Here is a 17,030-nt window from a genome sequence, read left to right as displayed (position 1 = left end):
ATCACTATTCTTAAAAGTAAACAGATTTAATAGCAGATTCAATGATAGAAGCTAATATTTCAAGAAATGAATCTATATATCACACTTCATCATTTATACTTTCAATAATATTTTGTGAGATTGCTAATGATTTAGTAATAAAATTTTATCATCTATAATTAATTGTAAAAGCAAAAACATAAATATGTAGGATGGAGGCAACTATAAAATGATCACATAACCGAATTGTTGAGTTAACAGATAACACAAATGATAATTGTAATGATCTCTTTACTATTCTTTCTCATTAAAGAAAGAAAGAAAAGAAACTCGCGGAGCAGGATTGCCGAAAGGAAAATAGCAATGAAGGTATGCAACTTTTGCGTATAATTGCTGGCGAGCAACAATTGCGACAGCTTGCACTAGGCTCGTTGCGTCATCGCAAACGTGAAATAGCCGATATTCTCGCATACTTTCCACACCCCACCCTGTTTCTCCCTGGTGAACTTGGTTTCGTCCGACACTTTCGCTCGAAATTACGCGAATCCGTTTAGAAATAACTGCATAATCCTATTGTTGTCCCCGCAATCCTGTTATGGTTCTCTTAAATGGACCTGGTGATTACGAGTAAATTACACCATCCCGCCAACAAGGCCCTTACAACGCGATTAACTTTCACTTTGCAAATCTGCCCACACAGAAATAATTTTGTGTAATTATTTATAAAAATATTTCTTTTCTAAAAATATTTTTTTTTGTATATCATACATAAAAGTGTTCTTTTTCTATTTAGAAGAAATAATATTATGTTTATATTAAGAATTTTTATAGTCGTCGATTATCTGCTTTGTTTCTTCATATAATCAGTCTGTTAATAATTATTGCAATTTCGTAAATAAAAAATTTCGTAAAATCGTAAATAATTTACAGAGGCATGCATGATATATCGTTGTGTTACATCTGTAATTAAAAGTGGTTTGGGGTGAATTTTTAATACGAATTAAATGATAAACTGTGCGTTATATCGAATCGATGAGTCGTGATGAAGTTGAATATACGTCTAATGATAGTATCTAGTTTAATAATCATGTAATGAGTTACATATACGTCTTATTTAACACGCAACGAAGCCTTTAATCGGGCAAACACAAGTTTGTTACGCAAGTCAGGTTTTGCCAGATCAATAGCAACTTCGTTCCACGGTTCGACGCTTTAAATCGATATCAAACCGTTTCGCTAAATACAAAATGTATAAACAATTCACCAAACGGATTAAATGCGTAACAATATAAATGTGTGATATATCGAAGGGGCTTTCGTTCTATTTGTTATTCTACGAATTATGTAATAGAATTGTTAATCGCACTCCATTAGCTATTTTCTAATTAAATACATTTCTCTAACTGTACTCAAAAAATGCATCGAATATCTCTCTTCTCATATTACGATTTTACGGAGGGGGGGGGGGGGGGAGAGATTGCTTACTTAAACTTGTTAAAAAATGAAAATTTCACGCAGACAGATTTTCCTTAATAATTTAAATTCGACTTCGTCATTCTTTTCAACGCTTGAAATTAAATATCTTACACTAAGAAAAAAATCGTCGATTCAAAGAAATGTTATATGCAACACGAAGCACATGTCAAGCAAATATTTGTTAATTCGCACAAATATTTTGTTGATAATATTACGTATATTTAAATATTTAAATATTTGAACTTAAAGAAATCTCTAAGAAATCAGAAAAAAAATCAAAATAAAATTTAAATCTTTCAGAAAATTATTGAAAACTATTTGTAATCAGAACGATTAAGTAAAGATCTCTCGGAAATGAGCGTTAAAGAAGGGAGCGGGTTTTTAGGACATATTTTCGGAGGAATTTTGCATGTTTCACGAGAATCCCGGATCTCGTGGAAAACTCAGAGGTAGCTGGAAGAGAAGCGGACGGCCTCATTCGGAGAGAGACACAAGGAAGCGCCCGCTCGCCCCCTCGCGAGAGCGAGAGGTGCACTCTCGACGGCCACGGCGGCTGCAACGTGACCGCGGCACCACGTGACGCGCGTGGCCAATGGATCGGCCGCGGATCGGCGGTCACGTTGCACTCGGCGTGGCTAGATCGCCCCCGCACGCTTCTGCACGCTGCCCCCTCGTCTATCGGCCCCGCGACTATCGCGACTATCGCGTGTTCGCATATGCGATCGGCTGTTAGCGCGGTGAGGTGCAATTTTTCTTTCGCTCGTCGGTCTCGCTCGTCCGTTCGTCATCTCGCGCATCGCCGCACGCGAAATAAATAAAAAAAAGAAGAAAAGAGAGGAAGAGAAGGTACGAGGGTGCGAAGAAGCGCGCGATCGCGTATGAAAGTGCGAGTGAGTTTCCTTCGCTGCGAATTGACGCGCGGAATTCTCAATTCAGTGATCCGCGATCGCGCAAAAACGGTGAGTCGTTATCGCGTATAATATAATATTTGATCGATATTCGCCTGAAGTTAGACAGTCGGCTTTTCGTGTCGAATGACGGAATGATTAGCGCGAGGAAACTGAGAATGATGCGTAGCGACGCGGACGCGTCAGCGATCTAGCGAGATCCGCGAGTGACTCATTGATTCGGTAAATTCTATTCTCGATCGAATTCAACATTCGATCGCTTTCGATATATACAATTGAGTATAGTGGAGGATTCTCGTAGCCGACGTCTCGTGAATGAATTCGTGAAGCGATTCGATCGAATCCGTGGAGGAGAAATGAGTGCTACGATCGGCGTGCTACGCCGCGGCTGAACTGCTGTCGTGAATTTGATTTTCTCGATCGATCGATCTTGCCCGCTCGCTGAGAATCTGAGAGCTGGATTGGCCTTGGGGCTTCGCGCGCGGCCTTGCTGGAAATTCACGACGGTCGCATCGCGACGATGCGCGCTTCATCGCGAGGCTGCCCACGGATTTCTGCGGTTCATCGGCGACAGGTCGCTGCGTCTCGGCTGATCTCTTCCTAATCTGACGCGCTTTCACTGCTCGTCGTACTTCCAGTAAGAAGGTAAGAGAGAAAGCGGTTGCATGCGTGTAACTATGTTACATAGCTTTATCGGCTTCAACTACAGTGGGTCAAGGCATTTTTCTATCTGACAGTTTTCTGTTTAATTATTTAAATATATATATATATATATATATATATATATATATATTAAATTAATGTACATACGTTAATATACGTTAATATAAATATTAATTTTTGATACATATAGTTAAAAAAAAAAATATATATATATATATATATATATAAAAATTAATATACATAAAATATATAATTTAGAAGTTTTTTTATATACAGGGTTTGTCCAAATTTAATTCTTCATAAAGAATGTGACACAAATTTTATTTGTTCGCAAACTTAATTTTCATATTAATATTTAAACATTTAATATTTTTCAAATGTTTAGAATATTCCGGAATATATGTGTGAAAATTTAATTGTTTACATTTAAATTTAAATGTAACTTTACATTATCTTTTGGTTAATCAACTCATCACAATTCTGACAAGATTTATTTTTCACGCGTCGAGTTAAAAAAATATTTTAATTTGAAACTTATTGTAAAGCATATTAAATAACCAATCAATCCAGCAAGATGCTGACAGATTGATTGGTGAATAATAAACACGTTCATAATTAATTAATCACCGCGTGAAGAATTAATAATCGTTACACCAGAAACGTCATTAAAAATTTACGTAAGGGAGAGAATTTGTGGAAAATTCACCGTTTTATTAATTATGGAATTAGTAGTTTTATTCATGTCGCGATGGATCTGGGACTTTCGTCATTTCGACTAAGCGCCGAACCAATCCGAAACCAGGTCGGCCAAGGAACAGGTGTTTAATCATCCCTGAGGATTCAGCTTATTGACTCGTCTACTCGACGAGTGGATACTTTCGGCCGGGATGGATGTTACCAACTTAGTCCCCGCTCTCGACCCTTATCAATTAGCGCGTATATAGGGGTTGCCTAAAATGTCGCTCGCGCCGCTGTTTGCGCGCCGGCAGCGTTTTGTCACGGAAAACAGAACGCGGAACGGACGCGTGTTTAGTCACTGTCGTGTCGCTGCGGCTAAACACGCTGATCCATCAAAATACCAGTTTCAGCCCCCAGAAGTACCGAGCTTCTCTCGGAACATCGCTCGTTCGTCGCATTGCTCGCGACGTCGCGCCTCGGCGAGCGCAACGAGTTCCCAAAGGCTACGCGTGACGTCACCTTTTCCATCGCTTTTTTTTTCAAACAAACAATCCGATTTACGGGCCGTCATCGATGCCCGGCGAGATAATCGGCGGCGATGTGGAAAATAAATACACGCTCGAAATCAATGGGGAAACAAAAACGTTCCGAGCGAGACGTTAAAATAAATACGGGTTTAAATGAAATGTAAAATCTGCTGAATTAACGGCAAAAATTATTTATCGCCTGATGGAAACCAGTGACGCCACAGGTGGTTGATTAAATTTATATGCAATAAGCAAAATCCCTCCGCTTGTCTTGATTGTATTAATTGTTAGCAGAAATCTTCCACCATAGGTATTCCAGAAGCAATAACAATAAGTTGTCACATGCGAATTACGTTCGATCTACATGTAATTTGTGCACAAGTGTGCACCCGCTTGCACATCGTTAATCATTGTTCTACAATCAAACGTCATCGACACGATGACGATTTTATATATCGATGTTTTACTAGAATTTTATTTTTCTAAAAACAAGATGATATATACTCTCGAATAAGTTAGTAATTCATTTACGAGCCCCTGGCCATTCTTTTTTTTAATCCTCATTATTTTTTGCAGTCTTTTAGCAAATTTCAAAATTCACATTAATTATTTTATAAATAATAATGACGTTAAAAATCTGATTTTTCGGAAATCTTTGGGCAGAGCCAAAATGCCATCATAGTTACATCAGAAGTCGACTTGCTAATTACGCAAACGTGAAATAAACGCGTCTCTCAGTCGTGGCAGCGGCAAAGCGTTCGTATTTCGATCGTCTTGAATTTCTGGTCGGAATCCTATGCTGCGATCAGCATCTGCAAGACGAGAGCCGTTTCATCGGCATTATTCGCCAAGGGCTGCTCTGCTTACATCATAATCATTCTAGCCGAGGAACGATATCAACGCGATGCTCATCCTTCTCTCATTTATATAGATCATCTTCATTCAAACAGCGATTGCCCTGATTAGCTTTCTTTAAGGTCCGCCAGAGACAGCATATTCGCGCTGTTTTCTTTCAGCTATTCCTCAAAGTTTCTTCAGAGACGTCATCCGCGACGTCTTCAGCGAAATCTTCAGTAAGACGCGAGTGCAAGACACTGAAGTTGCGCCGCGGAGTTTCAGAAAAGGAAAAGATCACCTCCTCGTCATTTTGTCCGACGACGACGACGACGACGATGTTCTCTTCGCGCATCGGACACTCGAGGGAGATGACTCGCCTGAAAAACGATCCGGCGTGCTAAGTACATTTTAGCGAAATGTACACAAATATTTAAGGTGCGGTGTCCTTTTCGCCGAGCGGATCCTCGGGAGATTAAAGTTAATCCCGCGAGGAGAGTCCGCCTTTTCGCCGGCCCGATCCACCGTGTATGTGTATCTGTGTGTACATTGGGATTAAAGTTTCTTTTCCGTTGTGGTGGTCTCTTTTGCGAGGAGAGTTTTCCTCTCGGAAAACTGTGAACACCGACGGTCGCGGAACGTCTGCGAACATGATCGAGGCTGCGGCGAATGATCGTGTTCGCCGAGTTACGCCGGATCGTATCGGCTTTGGCACCGCATGCGTCTCTCTCTCTCTCTCTCTCTCTCTCTCTCTCTCTGAAAAGTTTCTCAGAAGAAGTTATCAGAAAAAGGACGGCGGGATAATTCCATCAAAAAACGATAAATTTCGATTACATCGCTGCCTTCAGCGGCAGCGACAGCGGGGTGAAACGCGGCGCAGCGATGATGTCGCGAATATCGAAAAACTTTAAATGGGATTAAGTCGCCGATGCCTCGTGACGAGGTATAACAGGACCAGAGAACAATTGTCCGTAATGATTTAACGCAGAAAATCAGCCACGGGGAATCTGTATAAAACGCGACGCGGACGCGAGTCAGTCGGCGAGTGAACAAACGCGGGGAACGCGAACCTTTCGTACGAAAGTGCAAAGTCCTTCGAGAGTCGGATACGATCGAATCGATTATCGATCCTGATAAATGTATCATCTCAATGAAGATTTACGCCCGGCTAAAATATTTCATGAAGACGCGATCGATTAACGCATTAACTCGCCCGTGCATCAGCCCGTTCCGTCGTTCCTCGCGCCGCGGGGCGGGATGAATACCGCAATAAATTACTGCAAAACGCACCCCCTCAGCCTTCTCCCTTGCTCCTCTTGGCTGATGAATAACGCGCCGAAAGATAGCCCTCGTCTGAGGGCTATCTCGCGGTGGTTTCGTTGCCGTTGCTGGAAAACGACACACACGGAACTCGCGACGATGCAACCAACGGCGGTGTATCGCAGCAGCGTAACCAACATTCAGGTCACTCTCGTCCCCCCCGCGTCCCTTCCCCACCCCTGTCCGTCCTTTCCACCCCTTGTCTGCGAAGGAACTTCAAAGGATCGATCTTGATTACCTTCCTCTGCTGACGGCGCTCGGCCCGGAATAATAAATTGCTCCGTCCTCACCTTTACGTGCTGACATTAATAATAATTGACAATTAATAATGAAAGAAGAATGCGTTGATGGTCGCGGGGGAAGGAGGGAGGGGAGTGAATTAAAAAGAGCTATCCCCCCTTGCCTGTTCGCAGATGGCGGAGATGCGGGGACATATAAATTGTACGCGATAAATAAACCGCGACACAAACTACTCGTAGAATTTAATTTTCAACGCTGTCCTTATACTGAAAACGACATCCCTCTACTCTTCTTGCTGGTGGAGACCGTTAGTTACGTCACTGATGCAGCGGATATAAACGTGCCTGCGGGATAAAATTAATGCGTTCGTGTTCGCTATAGCCCCTTCGGTTGCCAGGGAAATCAACCGTATATATCGCGGGGACGATCCGCCATCCCGTCGAGATTTCGTTAACTGTCCCCGATCTCGCGAGAATCGCGGAATCGCGGAATCTGCGAGCTGCAATTTTTCCTCGAGGTCGCGATTTTTCTCGTGGCTGATTGAATTTATCTTAGAAAAAGGCTGAACTTTCTCTGCGTAATGACGAACCGATCTCAAAGAAAGAGGAAGAGAGAGAGAGAGAGAGAGAGAGAGAGAGAGAGAGAGAGAGAGAGAGAGAGAGAGAGAGAGAGAGAGAAGGAGTTTACACAGATAAACGTTATAGTTAAAACGTTTTATATTCCCTTTGGGGATCAAATAGATTGAAACGTTGCCTTGGCAGGGAAAGTCCGTTTCCGTAAAATCTCATTTACCTTGTTGTGCGTGACGACTGTCTTATAGTTTACAAGTTGATAACTTTTTCATGAATTTCTTTTATTTTTCTTCCGCCCTCGGGAAATCGGAACTTTTTGAAAAGCTTTTTTTCGCGTTTCAGGTAAACCTCGAAATAATGTACAAGCTCGCATAGAATAGATACGCTAATTTCACCTTACAATGGCGTTCACGACATCGCATGAATCATCGCACGGCGACAAAACCACGCTGCTGCAACAGTTTCGCGATAGCGCGCCGGATGTCTAGCAGCAAATTCTATGCAAATTCTATGCGATGCGAATAGAATGTCAAGGATCCGCTGAAGAATGAGTTATCGAAGTTACCTGTTAATTTTATAAGTAATAAAAGTGGAGCTTTCGTAATTACGTGATTGATATTATGAAAGTAAGATTATGCTTTTACTTCGGAGAAAATTTAATTATTGTCGATTGTTTCGAAAAGACAATGTCTCTCGAAGGAGAGACACTTTACTAACTGTTAGATAGAAGTGAGAAAAAGGCCCAGGAAAATTACAATAAATGGAAGAAATTGGAGAACGGGGGCATCTAAGATCGAACATTTTTATTACGATTGTTTAACTGTAAGTAGACTGATGGTGGAAATTGACGGGGGAAAGATGTAATTTTTTAGCGAAAATCGAGGGTGTTCAAAGCGCTGATAATCGCTCTCGTCTTTGGCGCCAAATCGGAATAGGCCAATCGAGGCGTGGTCCCTTCGAGGGAGCGTTTTGCAGAAGAAGATCCGAGAAAATCGAATTTTCCGCACGAAGTTCCTCGGATTCAAGGTCGCGCGGGCCGACTTATTTTCCGACTTAGCGGTGAAACAAAAGAGAAGATGGATTCTTTAGCACAGACGTTTCGGACAGACTGGCGACGAGATACATTTGTAAGAGCTCCCACGGGAATCGATCCACGGACATACTTCTTCGGATTTCGTATCGCGCCGGACTCTCTCTCTTTGAGACATCGATAGGGTGAAGAAATTGAAGACGTGCGCTTTTCGGCACACTGATCTGCTGTAATCGAGAAAGAATCTCGATACAACAGAAGAGAAAGTCGAGAGGATTTTTAGATTTCATATTTCTGCGCGAGACTTCTTGAAAGCCAATTCGCAGAAAGAACAATTTTATAGGATTTAAGAATTTGGCCGGATATAAATTTGAAAATTAATTTTGTCATCAAAATTATTATCACAAGATGTTTAAATATAATGAAAATATTTTTTTATATTCTATCAACTAATTCGAATGGTCTGCATAATTATTTTGATGGCCCAATAAAATTATTTTTTAGATTTATAAGTAAAACTGCTCTTTCTTGCTCATATAAATTTTAAAAACCGAAAAAAGAAAAAACGATTGTGTTCAGAAATATTAATCACAATGAATTTCAAGCAGCATTTTCAATTCTATATTATCAGATATCAAAATTCCCCCAAAAATTCCGAAAAGATTCCAAAAAAAAATTTCAAAAAATTTTCAAGAAAATTCCGAAAAGATTCTAAAAAATTCTAAATAGTAAACGCTGCGAAAAGTTTGACTATCGTATTGTTAATAAATGTCAATTTAGTGTATCGTAATCTATTGCAAGCGGAACAGCAATGTAACCACTTTTCCGCGCTGAATCAACTAATTAAGGATGTCTATTCTTCGAGGGGGTTCGAGGAAAGATGACGGGAAGTGGTAATAACGAGATGAACCAAGGGGTGGTCTCGGGAATTCGGGGTGACGGCGGGAAGCATACGGTTCATTGGTTCCGTAAGGGACTCCGTCTGCACGACAACCCCTCGCTGAGGGAAGGCCTCGCGGGGGCGTCCACTTTTCGGTGCGTCTTCGTGCTGGACCCCTGGTTCGCCGGAAGTACCAATGTTGGCATCAATAAATGGAGGTGAGCACCCGCTGTGACCCGCGGGATCGCGAAAGATCGATCCAACTCCAACTCTGAAGTCTAACGAAAATCAAACGTATCGTTCATTGTTTCAGCGGAAACAAATCATTTGTTTGCTACAAATTTTTCACTTTATTTCATTCCGTTATTTCGCCTTCCTCAATCTTGTCGCGGACGAACTTGACGATGGAGAAATATTCAGATATTCTAGTTCTAAGTAATCGACGCCGCGATTACTAATTTAATGATATGTAAAATTTCTTGCATTTTCGATTTAGATAAAATCGCGTTGGTAGAAAACACGATTATTCAATTCGCCGATAATGACTAGTCGATATTGTTCTACAAACGGCGCGGTAGATCTTCATTGCATCGCGCAATCTCGATGCATTACTGCGACGGACATTCGAGCGTGACTCTCGTCGTCGATCATTTGTCATGTTGATTAAGCGTTATGTAACCTGTTTCCTAAGCGATCGCACGCTTAGATGTTGTCGATAATCCCACTGAATTACAGTTGACGGGGAGGACATTAGCGGCGATATTGTCCAAAAATGAGTCAACGACAAACGGCAAGTTCGTAGATGCGTGTGTTCACACTTTGCTTTTATGATTGTCATTTTCTAACTATTACAAAATTTAATTGTAACAGATATTTAACAAAGTATCATTTTTCCTCTTTGGTAATTTCATACACGATAATTTTTTTATGTCACTTTATTTCACGTGAAGAAATAAATTAAAAAAAAAGTGTTCCGTTAATTTTGATATAAATTATAATTTTAGGATTTATACGTATATTTATTTTTACATTGTTTAAAAAATTATTAATAATTCTCTGGGACATCTGATCGATTTCTTTCTTTTACGCGCGACCAGGTTCCTGCTGCAATGTTTAGAGGACCTGGACAGTTCCCTGAGGAAACTAAATTCCCGGCTGTTCGTGATCCGTGGTCAGCCGGCCGACGCGCTCCCCAAACTCTTCAAAGAATGGGGCACGACGAACCTGACTTTCGAGGAGGATCCGGAACCGTTCGGCCGCGTCCGAGATCACAATATCTCAGCCCTCTGCAAGGAGCTCGGTATCTCGGTGGTCCAGAGAGTCTCGCACACCCTTTATAAACTAGACGAGTAGGTTCGAAAAATCCTCTCAATTACCCCACGTTCAATTTTGCAATCCAAATAATTAAAAATTCATCGAGTCAATAATTTTGGTTAATGACATAGATTCGCTAATTTCGATAACTAATTTATTCAAATTTATTCAATAAGCTGTTTAATTCATACGATCGATTTAAAGAATTTCAATTAAAAACCACGAATTTCTCTCTGCTCTTTCTATAATTCTGTAACTTTATTTTTAATGGTACATTCACAAGGAAAAAAAAAAAGAAAACGTGGAGACGAGAGAGAGAGAGAGAGAGAGAGAGAGAGAGAGAGAGAGAGAGAGAGAGAGAGAAAGAGAGAAGAAACATCTAGTTCTTCAAAGAAGAAATATGTTTTGAGAACTGGATATTAGTTAAATAGTCAGCTACACTTGTGTTCGAGTATTCGGAATGAAACTTTAATGTGTATCCGCTAGGATTAAATATTACGTTGCAACTCTCGCCATTGTTCGCAAAGCCATTTCGCGACTCCACCGTTCCCGTCCTCGCCCGTTTCAGGATCATAGAGAGAAATGGTGGGAAACCACCGTTGACCTATCATCAATTTCAAAACGTCATCGCCGGCATGGACCCGCCGGAACCGCCGGTATCGACGGTGACTGCCGCTTGCATCGGCAGCGCTTACACACCCCTGAAAGACGACCACGACGACCATTACGGGGTGCCCACCCTCGAGGAACTCGGTGAGCAAAAATCAATCTTTCAGCTTTTTAACGTTTACCATTAAGTTTTCCCATTAAATCGCATGATAAATTATCTAAATAATAATTTCCCATCGATCTTGACTCACCACAGATCATAAAATTCGCAGATTATTACAATTTTAACGAATTTTGAGGAATCTCGACTTGGTTGAAAAAAAAAAAATCGCTTCGATCAGAATTGATTACTAAAAATAAATTTTGCCGTCCGGTACAGATTAGAATGCTCGTTTGGGATGTTATTTCGGTGATATATCAGGCAATAACGGAGATATGCATTGCATACGTGGATCTTCCGGACCAGGCAGAGATTCGTAGATTAACGCGAGTCCATCGTTCTCGCCATGGAGAATTCATTCGCGGCAGATTAGTCGATGCAGCATTAATGCGCTGTTCGTAAGGGTGCAATCGAGTATTATCTCGCGTAATTCATCCCGCGCCGAGGACGCGTCGTAATCTATAACGAGCGCATTATATGCTTTGCATCATTTGCGGCGGATACAAGAAGATCCGATCGATTATTAAATTACCTGATGATTGTTCTTGTTATTAAACGCCAAACGTCTTAAAGTCTCCTCAATACGGCGTAATAGCTCGCTGTCAACGCATAGCCAGCATTGTCTCCCTCAAATGTCGCTCGTTATTCCGTCATTTCGCTTCTTTTTATTGTTATTAAATGTCAGCGTATATATCCCGAAGGCTCTCAATTTTTTTTTTTTCCTACAATTCTCCGCGGTGCCGAAGACGAAGAAACGAGATCTTCTCGCCGAATAACATTGTGCTGCTCGGCTTGTCTACGACTCTTTAACTTTAGTGACAGATTCTTTGATCGATATCTCGAGCCGACTTCTTAATAAAACTGTCCATTCAGTATCTGGCCAAATTTTTAGATATTCCAAAACTTCTTCCGATCTACCAAATTAAAAAATCTTGATTTAATTTAGATTTAAAATCGGAGCTATTCGAATTCAGAGACTATTAACTTCGCTACACGAATTTATAAGAATGATAAAAATAATAAAGGAAACCAAATGTGCGTAAGATCGTGTCTAATGCGCGAAAACGTTCTCTGAAATTGGGAAATTGGGAATCGCTTTTTGCCTATGTATAAGCCCCCGTTTCTTGCGATTACAGGCTTCGATACGGAATGTCTGCTGCCTCCTGTGTGGGTCGGCGGCGAGAGCGAGGCCTTGGCCAGGCTCGAGCGTCATCTCGAGAGGAAGGCTTGGGTGGCGAGCTTCGGCAGACCGAAGATGACACCGCAGTCCCTGCTGCCGAGTCAGACCGGGCTATCGCCTTATCTACGATTCGGATGCCTCAGTACGCGATTGTTTTACTATCAGCTCACCGATCTGTACAAGAAGGTACGAGACGTGCTCGCGAAACGACGATGCAGAAATCTATATCTATCGCGCCCGAAGTATACCCTTTTCCTGGGAGCGTCTGGCAAAGCTTCTTCCCTCCTCTCCCTCCACTTTTCTCCGCGGAACTTCGCGGTAATAATTAAACGAAACTTCGAGGACGCGTTAATTGCAACCGCGGGATTTTTATTCCTGCGGAAAGTCATGAAAGCTGTTTCGCGCGGGAAACTCGTAGTTGTGAGAGAATAATGGTTCTCGATGTTTCCCGATTAATAATGTTACGTCGGCGAAACTTTTCATCTATTTCTACCTTCTATTTTTTTTTTTCTTCTTAGAGTGACGATGTCACTTTTATCGTCTTATACCATACTTTTCAGCGATATTGGAAGCGAATAATTACTTTGGGTTCCCTGTCAACGATACCGTTTCAGATAAAGAAAGCGGTGCCGCCGCTGTCGTTGCACGGACAGCTTCTCTGGCGTGAATTCTTTTACTGTGCCGCAACGAAGAATCCGAATTTCGATCGGATGCAGGGCAATCCGATTTGCGTGCAAATACCGTGGGACAAGAACGTGGAGGCGCTCGCAAAGTGGGCGAACGTGAGTTATATTCCATCGGGCAATTCTTTCGCAATTTGGCTCGCGTAGCGAATAACGAATGTTCGCATAATCGAATAAGTGATTTAGCTAATAAAAAAAAATGTTAATAATTGCTTTCTTAAGTTCCGCAAGAGTTTGTCAAATTTGTTATATAAATTATACGAGAAAATACTTAGAGAAGATTTAAATCTTTCGATTCGTTCGCGAAGAAAGTCATCTTGTGTAACACTTTTGTAGATTTATCTACAAAATTACCTCAAAATTAGCTACTTCGGAATTAATGCAAAATTTCGAAGAAATTTTCATGGAAAAAATGAAAATTAATTTTTCTTCACGCCAGGGTCAAACAGGATTTCCATGGATCGATGCGATCATGACGCAGCTGCGGGAGGAGGGTTGGATACATCACCTGGCCAGACACGCGGTGGCTTGTTTCTTGACCAGGGGCGACCTTTGGATCTCATGGGAGGAAGGAATGAAGGTAAAATGTTACAGCATATCTGGCATTTCAATTGACACGCGATACTCGTTGCATTACTCTTTCTCTTTCTCTCTCCATCCGTTCATTCTTTCCTCTCATTAATATACAGACATCGTAAGATTATTTCTTGTTGCGAGATCCTCCTCCCGGAAATACGTGAAGCGCATTCGCTAGCATAATATATTTCTCCAGATGAAAAATAAATAAATAAATAAATTGGTTGTGCAAACAAAGCGACTATATAAATTATTTCATTCCTGAATGGGAATCGAAATTAACGAGGCTTAATGGGATTAACGTTAGATATTTAATAGGCGCGAGAAGTTTTAAGTGGCATTAATGGATCAATACCAATGTCCAATGATCGCCAAATCATGTTCGCCGATTTGTTAATCAATTCATGTATTTTTTTAAGGTATTCGACGAGCTTCTCTTGGACGCCGATTGGTCCGTTAATGCCGGCATGTGGATGTGGCTGTCGTGCAGCTCGTTCTTCCAGCAATTTTTCCACTGTTACTGCCCCGTACGATTCGGCAGAAAAGCGGATCCGAACGGCGATTATATCAGGTAATTGATTTGAAAAAGCATTTTTTAAAAATTCCTTTTCGAAAACGAGAATGAGGCACGAAAAATTTGAAAAAAAATTTCTACGCGCGTATTTGTCGGCGCGTGTTTTTTTTTCCCCTCCCGGAATAACGTTTACCCTAACGATTGCGTGCACGATGATTATCGGGCCAGTGATTAACGCTCACGCGATGGCCGGACTAATGGAAATTTTAATCTTGATTGATCTTAATTTGTAACATATCAGGCGTTAATCCGAGCGAAGCGAAATTCAGCCGCAAGATAGATGGAACATTAAAGAGTTTAGCCCCATTAAAGCTTAATCGTGCAAAAGATTACCGTGACGAATCGTCGGCGGTGCGACAGCGCGTGCGGTTATTAAACTATTAATAGTTTTGCAGAGTAACGCTTCCTCTTTCAGCAATTTTCGCGGAAGCTCAAAAACGAACGAGCGAACATTGGCGTTGATACGTTCCACTTACCGTCGCGTTTCCCTACACTTCATTTTCTAAAAAGAACTCGTAAATGAATTTACGCTTATGTGCGCGCATTCACGTACGAGGGATCGGGGGGGGGAGGAGGGGGAGGGGGGAGGGGGATGTATCTCGGGATAAAAATCAATCTCATTCTCCCGCTCATTCAGGCGCTACCTGCCGGTGCTGAAGAACTTCCCGACCAGATACATCCACGAGCCCTGGAACGCGCCGCTCAGCATCCAACACGCCGCCAAGTGCATCATCGGCAAGGAGTACTCGTTGCCGATGGTGAACCACAGTAAAAGCTCGCGCATCAACATCGAGCGGATGAAGCAGGTGTACCAGCAGCTGAATAAGTATCGCGGCAACGGTGAGTGAAAAATTCCCACGACGTGTTCGAAATTCGCGTCTCCTCTCGACAATGAGAAAATGAGAAACCGACACTGCCGATTTTTTCCAGAAAAAAAAAAAAAAAAAAAATTAAATTCTAATTAATCGATTCGAACGCGAATATCGAGTTAGATTTTTAAAATGATAGCTATGTGTCCTACTAGAGACCTTTCTTTTCGGTAGGAACCTCGTTCAAGGGAAAGAACATCGGTGAGTAAAACGATTTAATTAACAATTTTCTAAATTAATTATGCCGCTGAGATAAGTTATAATGACTATATTAATAATGCGACGTGTGTGCTTTGTATAAGGCTTGCTGAACGCATTGCTGGCACCTCCGGCGAAGGATAGCGACGAAGAGAAGAGGAAGCAGGACTCGTCGAATCAAAAGAACGAGCAGAAAATGGAAACCATCAGCAATTCCACGCAACAGCAACAGCAGCAGCAGCAACAGCAGCAGTAATAACGATAGTCGGTATAGTGATCGGGAGGATACGATCTGTGACAACGGTGACGTTATCCTCTTTATAAATTTTACTGAAAGCAACTGTTGCAAAGTGAAAATTGCAATTGTGAGTTCTAATCATTTCGATTAACCCTTAACCCGAGAAGACTCGTTGATTATGATTGACATAATCGATTATCACCTCAACTGTTTTCCAACATTATTGATAATTAGCCATTTAGCACATTCTACAAAACAAAAAAGTTAAGTCTGATATTAGAAATATATATGAAATTTTTATATTCTCTTTATACTTTAACGACTCGGACGATTGTTAAGGATTAATTGTAAAATCGATATTGGAAAACACGTGAGATAGCCGAGGAGAATTGCACTATTTTTTTAACATTTATAGAAGGGGTAATAAATGTTTTAGCGGACAAATTTAGCGAGCGTGTCGCACGAGCGAATCTAATGTCTTCGCCTACGGCGAGATTATCGTTACAATTTATATATTTTGTCACATTTACACACAACCCATATCCAACTTTAACAATGGTTCTCGCGTATCGATTAACAATTGTATCGTTTAGACCTTTTCTGGTGTATAAATTATTACATTATCGATTGGTAATTGTACATAACAAATATAATGTTGCAAAGGACATTATTATCCGCGTGATCTAAATGATATCAGTGTCACTTACCTCTCACACGTCCTTTTCCTCGGCGCAGCCGTTGTCTCTCATAAGCCGCGTATCTCCGATGCAACTTTAGATAACACGGATAATTCTCCCGGATAAGTGACGGAGAACGTAAACCGACACGTCGCGTATGTAGTCGTAGCGCTGGAATGAACTTCAATCGACTTGACAAGATGAACATTTAATGGTCTATCTGTCACACTTGCGCTTTAATGGTACCTCAATCCGGAGTTCCTCGACGCGGCTCGACGGGGAACCCTGTTTTCTTACTACAAAAAAGGTAACGGTTTTTCACGATATTGTATCATATATATATATCACTATTAAACGCTAGACTCTGAAGCTCGATGCTCGATCGTTCGTGTTCGAGAAATCGTCTAATTGAGACGTTGACGAAAAATCACAATTTCGATGATGCGCTCTCGGTTTACAACGGCCACGGTGCGGCGTATCGCGCGTTTCAATTCGCGGCTTCGTTATCATAGAAGAAAAATAATAAAAAAAGAGGAAAAAAATAGAGATGTAGACTAATGAAATACACGGGTGTGATTCGTATACGCACGCAATATGCATCGCAATCTGCAATCACGTATGTGTGTCTTGCCTGTGTACACACGTTCTCTTAGTTGATCCCGGCGGACAAAACTCATGCCACACAATCGGTTTTTCTTTATTTTTTCATGTCAACAAATGATATATTTTTAGTGCCTATAGTACTTATGGTTTTACAGTACATTTCTCATTAGATTTAAACAATTACAAATGAACATTCTCAACACTCAAAAACGGAACTAGTGTTTCTCACGCACGTTATCTCT

General features: G+C 41.2%; 1 protein-coding gene across 1 annotated transcript; it reads left to right on the top strand.

Moving 5' to 3' along the window:
* Nucleotides 1-2,133: 2,133 nt before the first annotated feature.
* Nucleotides 2,134-16,175, top strand: phr6-4 ((6-4)-photolyase). Its single transcript, XM_011636924.3, has 11 exons — nucleotides 2,134-3,008; nucleotides 9,093-9,325; nucleotides 10,205-10,456; nucleotides 10,990-11,174; nucleotides 12,327-12,556; nucleotides 12,985-13,152; nucleotides 13,493-13,633; nucleotides 14,049-14,200; nucleotides 14,841-15,043; nucleotides 15,247-15,273; nucleotides 15,375-16,175. The coding sequence occupies exons 2-11, from the start codon at nucleotides 9,108-9,110 to the stop codon at nucleotides 15,524-15,526; spliced, it is 1,728 nt and encodes a 575-aa protein (XP_011635226.2). The 5' UTR covers nucleotides 2,134-3,008; nucleotides 9,093-9,107; the 3' UTR covers nucleotides 15,527-16,175.
* Nucleotides 16,176-17,030: the final 855 nt, after the last annotated feature.

Source organism: Pogonomyrmex barbatus, unplaced genomic scaffold (assembly GCF_055798465.1).
Source record: "Pogonomyrmex barbatus isolate J1 unplaced genomic scaffold, ASM5579846v1 scaffold13, whole genome shotgun sequence".
NCBI lineage: Eukaryota > Metazoa > Arthropoda > Insecta > Hymenoptera > Formicidae > Pogonomyrmex > Pogonomyrmex barbatus.
The sequence above is the reverse complement of the archived record's forward strand: the minus strand, read 5'-3'. Positions and strand labels throughout refer to the sequence as shown.